General features: G+C 40.2%; 1 protein-coding gene across 9 annotated transcripts in view; it reads right to left on the bottom strand.

Annotated features, from left to right (window-relative positions):
- LOC102743929 (protein phosphatase 1 regulatory subunit 12B) overlaps window positions 1–7,833 on the bottom strand; it is a 144,778-nt gene extending 136,945 nt beyond the window's left edge. For 4 of the 9 annotated variants that reach the window (XR_014146545.1, XM_081824990.1, XM_081824988.1 and 1 more), the window contains exons 1-5: window positions 7,638–7,829; window positions 5,431–5,575; window positions 4,083–4,157; window positions 1,811–1,890; window positions 770–909 (exon numbers count right to left, since the gene is read on the bottom strand). Coding sequence is in view for 7 of the 9 variants with exons in the window: in XM_081824990.1 (XP_081681116.1) it covers window positions 770–909; window positions 1,811–1,890; window positions 4,083–4,157; window positions 5,431–5,575; window positions 7,638–7,756 (559 nt within the window). In the remaining 2 variants the exon portion in view is untranslated. Of the gene's footprint in view, window positions 1–769; window positions 910–1,810; window positions 1,891–4,082; window positions 4,158–5,430; window positions 5,576–7,637 lie in introns of all 9 variants that reach the window. The other 5 variants (XR_014146546.1, XM_081824995.1, XM_081824994.1 and 2 more) reach the window with 3 other exon arrangements.
- Between the last annotated feature and the right edge of the window lie 1,706 nt (window positions 7,834–9,539).

Raw genomic sequence — 9,539 nt, 5'->3', positions numbered from 1 at the left:
ATTAATAACAGTCATAAAGGTAAATATGATTTTGTTCCTTCTTCAATCCCCACCTCAGGAATTGAAGGAGCTTCATATAATCAGAAGGAAAATGAAAAGATCTTGGGATTTTGTTTAGGGAATCAGATGAACCTGAGAACTAAATGCAAATTTTCATCAGCTAGTTAAAGATACTTAACCAAATATGACTCTGAAAGATCTCACCTCCTCAGTCTCTTAGCATACTGAATTTTGGAATCTGGTCTCTACACCCTACCAAACTGAGGTCAGACAGTTGGCTCCTTTACACAAGAATTTCTGGCGGGCTCCTGGGTGGCTCCTGGGTGGCTTAGTTGGTTGAGTGTCTGACTCTTGATTTCCACTCAGGTCATGATCTCAGGGTTGTGGGATCAAGCCGCCAGTAGAGCTCCATGCTCAGTGCGGAGTCAGCTTGAGATTCTCTCCCTCTCCCCCTCCCCGCCTGCTTGCAGGCCCATGCATGGGCACTCTAAATCAATCAATCAATCAATCAATCAATCTTTTTTTTTAAAGGAATTTTTTTGTGCGCCTTATCATATGGCTACATAGAAACCAATACACATATTCTAACCTAGCTCATAGCTTTTACAACCAAGTTTTCACTCAAAATTTGGTATCTTATCTTTGAAAACTAAACTTAAAGAACTTAAAGCTCTTTTTGGAGCCCTCTGAGGCCTCCTAGCTCTGACAAGCAGTGATCTCCTTGCATTATGGAAACAGAGGATCTTTACTATGAATATCTTTACATTACCTCCTTCCTTCTCAGTTTCTGACTCAGAAGCTTCATCTTCACCTTCCTCCTCCTCTGAGCTGGAGCTGCTAGACTCTTTGCTTTCTTCCTCCATTTCTTGGGACTTGGGTACCTCTTCTTCATAAAGCATCTTCTCTTTGCTAAATTAAAGATGACAATTTGAGTGTAACTCAGAAACGGCAAACTATTTAAGTTCACTGACAATCAAGCATAAGGAGAACAAGTCTATAAACCTCTGTGTAGAAGCAATAACAGAAATACTTCAAATCCTTCTTTACATTCTTCTGAATCCTTGGGTTTTTGCAGACTAAGGTTCAGTATTTCACTTTAGAGTATGACTTAAGTGGATCTAGCCTATTTAACACACAGGAAAAAGGAGGGCTATGAATCTTGACAGTGATAAAGCAGGTAAATATTTTTAAAAAGTCATTTAACAAATGTTTACTGAATGTTTATTACCTGCCAGGAATCATGCTAGGCCCTGGTACAGTGGTAAACAAAACACACATGGTCCCTGAGTTCACAGAACTTAGAGTCAGGGATGTAACTAGGACTAGGAACCCATAAGCTGGGGGAAAAATGTTGTACACTGTCTCAGTTAATTTCTAAATTTAAAACACATTCACCCGGGGCAGCTGGGTGGCTCAGTTGGTTGAGCATCAGCCTTTGGCTCAGGTCCTGAAACCAGGGTCCTGGGATTGAGCCCCCCGTCCCCTGCATCAGGCTCCCTGCTCATCAGGGAGTCTGCTTCTCCCTCCTCTTCTGCCCCTCCCCCTGCTCATGCTCACACACTCTCTCTCAAATAAATAAATAAAATCTTAAAAATAAATTAAAAAAAAAAACACATTCACCCACCCTCAGTGTCTCCCCCATATATCAATGCCACCTCTTTGTCCCTCAAACATACCACATGTTTAAAGATCATTTGGCTTAAATCAAACACAGTTTCTTTCCTGTATAAATTCTCAAGCTATGTCATACACACATATGCAGCCAAACACAGCAGAGCTCATCCCATTCCTCAAGTCCTGAACGTCTTACTTCTTAAAAAGTCCACTCTGCAACTTGCTGTTCAGGTCTGACTCAATGAGCTTATTCCGTGTCTCTTTTTCACTTCGAAGCTGGAAATTGAAAAAACAGAGAGGAAAGGGAAGAAGTTGACTATTGGTAAAAATCAGCAGTGATGAGAAGAACTCAAAATGGTACTGTCATTCTGAAGAAAACAAGACCAATACCAAAAGGGGAAGAAAGAACTGAGAAAAAGAGAAATGCATCAGTTGGGTCTCCTTACAAGATAATGACAAAGAAAAATCCTCATCCAAGGTAAAAGAAAAACCATGGTGTTAGAGCTTCAATAAAACTGCTCATATCAAATATCCAAACCCAATCTTCAAAAAACCCTGGCTTCTAGTGCAGGCCGGCTGGCTCATTCAGAAGACCATGTGACTCTTGATGTGGGGGGTTGTGACTTCAAGCCCCACGTTGGGTGTTGAGAGATTACTAAAAAAAAATAAGTAAACTTAAAAAAGAAAAAAAAAAAAAAAAAAGCCTGGCTTCTGATGGATTAAAAAAAAAGGGAAGGAACTTTGAAAAAAATGTTTATGGCCACATATCGAATTAGGTTAGCAATAGTTCTCAAGAAAAAAACAGGTACCAAAGGGGAAATAAGTCCTTAGAATAAATTGTCTGGTATTTAGATACATGCTCTAGACAAAATGAGTTTATATTCCTGGACCCAAAAGTTATGCAGGGAGCAAAGATAAGCACCATTCCCAGTGCAGAAATGTTATTTAGTGAAAATATTATTTATGTTCAAAAACCAAACCATGCTGGGTAAGGGATACATAGAAACTCTCTATTATTTTCGCAACTTCTTCATGGGTCTAAAAATTATTTCAGAATGACAAGTTTAAAACACAACAAAAACCTAACTAAACAAAGCATACATCTTAGGAAGGCCAATGCTGTTAGATAATAACCCCAGTACTCTGTGTGATGAGTCCCAAGTTTTAGCCTAGATTCCACAGCTCACCAAAGAAAACAAGATGAACTGTTAAGTTGTGTTTGTCTGAGCTTTATATAGGCAATTGTTCCACTAAGCCTTGAAGTAACGGGGATCTTCACTCTACCAGTCCAGACGTGGTGCTGAACATGCGTGAGGTGAGATCCGGTTGATCTGTCCCACCAGTGAACTCCATTGTTATTTTTTTCAGAACTGCTCTAAGTTTCTCTCCTTTGTCTAAACTTGAGTTCACATGCCCTGAGCCACAATTCATGCAAAGAAAAACACAAAGGAAAGCTAGTGATTTTTTTCTGTCCCACTCTATTCAGACATCAGCCCTGATCATCAGTAGCTGATCTTTATTCTCCTTGTCCAAATTAATCATCCCACTTACAGATAGAAAAAGTGAATTATTCACTGTTTACCTGGATATTGGGTGGGTTTTTCCTTCTGCAGTCTGTACATGGGTACAATACTTAGGTAGTTCTCCTACATAGCACCAAGCAAGAGAATGGTACGTGCAAGCCAACAATAAAAGATTTAAAATGAGAAGGGAGAGGAGGATTGGGGCACCTGGGTGGCTCAGTTGGTTAGAAGACTGCCTTCGGCTCGGGTCATGATCCTGGAGTCCCGGGATCGAGTCCCGCATCGGGCTCCCTGCTCAGCGGGGGGTCTGCTTCCCCCTCTGCCCTCTTCCCTCTCGTGCTCTCTGTCTCTCATTCTCTCTCTCTCTCAAATAAATAAATAAATAAAATCTTAAAAAAGGAAAAAAAAGAGAAGGGAGAGGAGGATTGAATTCTGGATATCTGATGAATCCTGAGTAAGTATGAATCACTGGCCAAGTACTGTCCAATACCAAAAGACAGGTTTAGTTTTGTGGCCTTGTTTGCTTCGTAAGAAAGAAATATATTCCTCCCTGTAATGAATTTACTTTAAATAAACATGCCCTTTCAGTCAATAAGAGGAGAAAAAAGTTATGAGATGTCCTCTACCCTGGTACTCCCTATTTGGAAAAAACTCTGATTTGAATATACCACATTCATTTCCTAGAACTCAAGGGTAATAATTACTTTGTTGTTCTCATCATTTTTGACTTTCAGCTGCTTGAAGGCTATCTTATAATGAGTAAACTTTAACAACAATGGTGTCTGGGATATTTTCTAACAGACTGCTGCTAGTCCCTGAAGTGAACAATTATCATCTCTGGAATGTAGATATGTCCATTTCAGCTCTCAGGAGACATAACTAAAACAAGGGATGAGATACCCGCACTGTTATAAAAGCTTTTAAAAGCATTAACCAAAGACTTACCACATTCTGCTTCTTCTGGAGCATCTCCAAGTGCTCCACAAGACCCTCATCAGCCACATCAAATGGTGTCTGGCCCTGGCAGAGAAAAGGGGGTACCATGATCAAAAGAAAATAGAAGTAGTGATTTTGTGACTTCATCAGAGAACTATTCAATACTCATTTTATGCCTTTGTTCCAGTGAGAGCTGCTTCCCTAACCTATCTACTCTACATTATAATACTGCCTTCATCTATCACAGAGAAAACGTAACAAGAAACAGCATGTCTGTTGGGGAACCTGGGTAGCTCAGTTGGTTAAGCGTCTGACTCTTGATTTTGGCTCAAGTCATGATCTCAGCGTTGTGAGATTGAGCCCCATATCAGGCTCTGTGCGTGGAACCTACTTAAGATTCTGTACTACCTCCGCCCTTACCCACTCACACTCTCTTCCTCTAAAACAAAGCAAAACACATCAAGTCCTTTAAATACATGTTTTTATATTTAATAAAACAGTATTGAGGAAATCACCACATTATCTCTAATGCTTACTGCCTCTTGGCATATAATCAATTGAAATCTCTACTTGTACCTGTTCTAAAAGGGTCTTAATTTCTATAATAAATTCAATAAGGGGCTTTTAAAAGCCTCAGAACGGGGTCCAGGGCACATGTGCACTAAAGATTAAGTCACAGCAGTTATCTCCCTTCAAGTGAGAGAAGGGTATCTCTTTTAGGAAACATCAGCACAGTTCAGGACCATAACCCATAAACTGGGGATGAAAGCTGGGTTCAGGAGAGATGTGAAGCAGATAAGAACATCTACTAAATAAAAAGCCATGTCTCTGGATTCCTAAAAAAAAATCACTAGGTGTAGGGATAGGAGTTCTAGGGCCTCTGAAGTTGCTTGAAGTGAGGATGAATAACTATTTTCAGCCAGACTCAAGGATCTTTGTCATTACAATGTTTTTTTTAATGACTGGATGAGAGTAGAATTCAGCTATCAAAAGTCTTTGAATTAAAAATAAAGTAAAATAAAATCTTTCGTACTTCACCAGAGAGAGCAACCTTAGGATTTCCCAATGCTCATTTTTCCCAAGGGCAAATATCTTTTTTTCCTATTTATTTTAGGGGCTTCAACATAAATAGAATCAGAATGCTGATCAGTAGAGTTTTATTTTACATAGCAAACATCTCTGTGTTGATAATGGGGCAGGGGGGAAGGGGGAGGATGCAGGGAACAGAGCCATAGCTACCTGTGATGTATATTTCCCCAGACAGTAAGCCTGGCCATTTAACTGAGACTTTAAGCCTTTTGTTCTAGAGACCCAGATACCAATTTCACTGCCCTTTTAGAGGGTCAGGCATACTAACCAGTTTGTTCCTGATATCCATGTCACAGAGTGCTTCTGCCAGGATGGAGCAAGCCTCCTTCACTCCCCAGTGTGCAGCAGCATGGAGGGGAGTCCAGCCATCATAATCCTGAACATTGAGTTCATAGCCAGCCTGGATTAAAAGTCTAAGAAGAAAACCCCAAACAAGACACTTACACCCTCTATATTACAGTTTTCTGCCAAATAAACTATCACCTAATTGATATTCACTTTGGCCCTGAACCACCGGGAAACTGTGATTACTTCTGTCCTCTAAGGCACAGCTTGGGCTTCACGGTTCCTACACTGAGAACCTATCACAGAGAGCAGTTATCAACCCGCTCTGAAAGGTCAGAGTGTATTTCCTAGGTACATCCATGTGACACCACACAAGAGGGATATTTAGAAAGGTGTATCCCTTTGAGATTCACCAAAGCCTGATTAAATTTGCCAAACCACACAACCTGTTACAAGGTGTGTTTTCCATTTCCTAGTGCAGGTAGGAAAGAACATCTAAAATGAGAACTCCCATCAACAGTGTAAGAGGGTCCCGTTTCTCCACATCCTCGCCAACACTTGTTGTTTCCTGCTGTGTTAATTTTTGCCATTCTAACTGGTGTAAGGTGGTATCTCAGTGTGGTTTTGATTTGAATTTCCCTGATGGCTAACGATGTTGAACATTTTCACCCAATGTTCATAGCAGCAATGTCCACAATAGCCAAACTGTGGAAGGGCCGAGATGCCCTTCAACAGATGAATGGATAAAGAAGATGTGGTTCATATATACAATGGAATATTACTCAGCCATCAGAAAGGATGAATACCCACCATTTGCATAGACATGGATGGAACTGGAGGGGATTATGCTAAGTGAAATAAGTCAAGCAGAGAAAGACAATTATCATATGGTTTCACTCATATGTGGAACGTAAGCAATAGCACGGAGGACAATAGGGGAAGGAAGGGAAAACTGAAGTGGGGGAATCAGAGAGGGACTAACCATGAGAGACTCTGGACTCCAGGAAACAAACTGAGGGTTTTGGGGTGGGGGGAAATGGGATAGCCAGGTGATGGGGATTAAGGAAGGCACGTGTTGTGATTAGCACTGGGTGTTATACCCAACTAATGAATCACTGAACACTACATCTGAAACTAATGATGTACTGTATGGTGGCTAACTGAATATGAAAGAAAGAAAAAGAAGGAAGGAAGGAAGAAAGAAAGAAAAAGAAAGAAAGAAAGAAAGAGAAAAAGAACTCACTCACTCACTCAATACTCTTCAGGGCACTTGACTTACGAACTTTCTAGTTGATCTTTCCAGGATCCCATATGTTTACTGTAGACTCTCAAACTTCCAACTCTGTGAAGTATTTGCAGGGACTTCTTGCTAACTACAAAGCTATAATCTGTGTGCATGGAGGAAGAAAGGTATGACTCCTGAGGTCCCAAACTGCACTGGCCTGATTGAGGTTACCCATATCATGGGCCTCCAGACACCTTCTAAGAAGTGAGCAGAATATGAATGCCACTCTCAGGCAGAAACAGTATACTAACATACTGCCACACCTATTAGATACCCCATATTCGGTGGAGTATGAAGCACTGGAAGAGTCTGGCAACAACTATGCACACAAATCTATTAGCTGCCCATGTATTTGGGAAAGCCTGTCAACAGTAAGCACCAGAAGCTACCTAAAGCATGTATGGATGTAAGAAAAAATGGAACAGGTAGAGCAGTAGAATCCAAATCCCTCGTATCAGTTTAACTCTCTTACTCTAACTGGACACTGCACACTCAAGATCTGTACCCTTAATCTAAAGAGCCCAAAGAAATTTTCTATGTCCAAAAAGGACCAAAATGATCACCAGTCTGTCCTGTATTACACATCACCAGAGGAGAAGATTGTAGGGATAGTAATGATAAATCACAGCACTGGAAGAGATCATGTAAGGTCATCTTCTAGGCTAGTGTACCTCAACTGTTTCCTATCATACATGTCAGTGAGAAACTCACGTGACCATAGGAGGGTGGGAGACCATCTATGGATTAATATCAGCAAAAGAGAAGAAAAGACTGAATGATCAGAGAGGAAAACAATAAAGAAAGAAACACATCATAGCTGATAATCTAATTCATCCCCTGCTTCCAAAACCCAGCTCATCTTCTCCCAGTCTACCAAACTCCTGACTGATGTAAACGGACAATACCTGAGGACCTCAGAGTAGCCCTTGGCAGCAGCCACATGGAGGGCTGTGGCCCCTGAGCGAGGCTGCCTTACATCCTCTAGTTTCCCGCTGTTGAGCCACTGGCGGGCATCCTGTAACATCTGTTGTTCCTCTTCTTTTCGTGACTGCTCTAGATCAACTCCTGCAGAAACCAGAGAGCCAGCATTACTCAAGGCCCATTTAAATCTGACAGGATATTTTCCTTAGATTCTAAACACATCATAAATAAAACTGCAAATAACAGTTGAGTCATCAAGTTGGGTATTCATCAAATTTACTCTTTATTTAGAAGAGCAATGACATTTATACACATACTAGTAGTTTTACCAGGGTTAAATCATCATTTTAAATACTGTGTGATGGCAGATCCATTAAAGGAACACACTTAAAATTGAAAACAATTTTAAGAACATAAAGACCAAACTGGACATTAGTTTTGTATTATAGTATTTGTACAATGCTATACACTTCAAAGACCTTTTACATGTTACACCATTTTAGTTTCCCAACAATCCTTTGAGGTAAATATAATAGATATCACTATCACCATTTAACAGACGAGGAAATAAACATAGAAAGGTTAGGTGCCTCGCTCAAGGCCATAAAACACATTAGAGCTGTAACTAGAACTCTGGCATCCTAGGTCCCTGTCTATTGTTCGTTCCCACTTACTACTCCATAAGATTGGTATAAAAAAATATTGGTTTCAGGTATGATATACTTTAAAAAAATAATCTACCTCTAATGTTCACTTCCATACGTAGGAAAATATACTGACTTGAAGCTATATAATCTAGAGCAGCTGAGTAGGTCACGTGCAGTTAAAACTTCCAAGGGAATGTAGCTTTTGTTTTGCTTTAAAACATTATAGAGGAACTCCAAAAAGCTCCTCCCTTTAGGCAGCAACTGTCCAACATCTGTGCCACTGAAAAGGGGCTGGGGCGGGGCACTCCCTCTTATATAAAATAATGACATGATCAATTCACAGAAATCAGTTGCATTTCTATATACCAACAATGAGACAGAAGAAAGAGAAATTAAGGAGTCGATCCCATTTACAATTGCACCCAAAACCGTAAGATACCTAGGAATAAACCTAACCAAAGAGGCAAAGGATCTATATTCAGAAAACTATAGAATACCCATGAAAGAAATAGAGGAGGACACAAAGAAATGGAAAAACGTTCCATGCTCATGGATTGGAAGAACAAATATTGTTAAAATGTCTATGCTACCTAGAGCAATCTACACATTCAATGCAATCCCTACCAAAATACCTTCACCTTTTTTCACAGAACTGGAACAAATAATCCTAAAATTTGTATGGAACCAAAAAAGACTCCGAATAACCAAAGGAATGTTGAAAAAGAAAACCAAAGCTGGTGGCATCACAATTCCGGACTTCAAGTTCTATTACCAAAGCTGTAATCATCAAGACAGTACGGTACTGACACAAAAACAGACACAAAGATCAATGGAACAGAATAGCGAACCCAGAAATGGACCCTCAACTCTATGGTCAACTAATCTTCAACAAAGGACAAAAGAATATACAATGGAAAAAAGACAATCTCTTCAACAAATGGTGTTGGGAAAATTGGACAGCCACATGTAAAAGAATGAAACTGGACCATTTCCTTACACCATACACAAAAATAGACTCCAAATTTGGTTGAAAGACCTAAATGTGAGACAGGAATCCATCAAATTCCTTGAGGAGATCACAGGCAGCAACCTCTTTGACCTCGGTTGCAGCAACTTCTTGCTAGACACATCTCCAAAGGCAAGGGAAGCAAGGGCGAAAATGAACTATTGGGACTTCATCAAGATACACAGCTTTTGCACAGCAAAGGAAACAGTCAACAAAACCAAAAGACAACCAAC

Source organism: Leptonychotes weddellii, chromosome 6, assembly GCF_054177405.1.
Source record: "Leptonychotes weddellii isolate Sample4059 chromosome 6, ASM5417740v2, whole genome shotgun sequence".
NCBI classification, from domain to species: domain Eukaryota; kingdom Metazoa; phylum Chordata; class Mammalia; order Carnivora; family Phocidae; genus Leptonychotes; species Leptonychotes weddellii.
The sequence above is the reverse complement of the archived record's forward strand: the minus strand, read 5'-3'. Positions and strand labels throughout refer to the sequence as shown.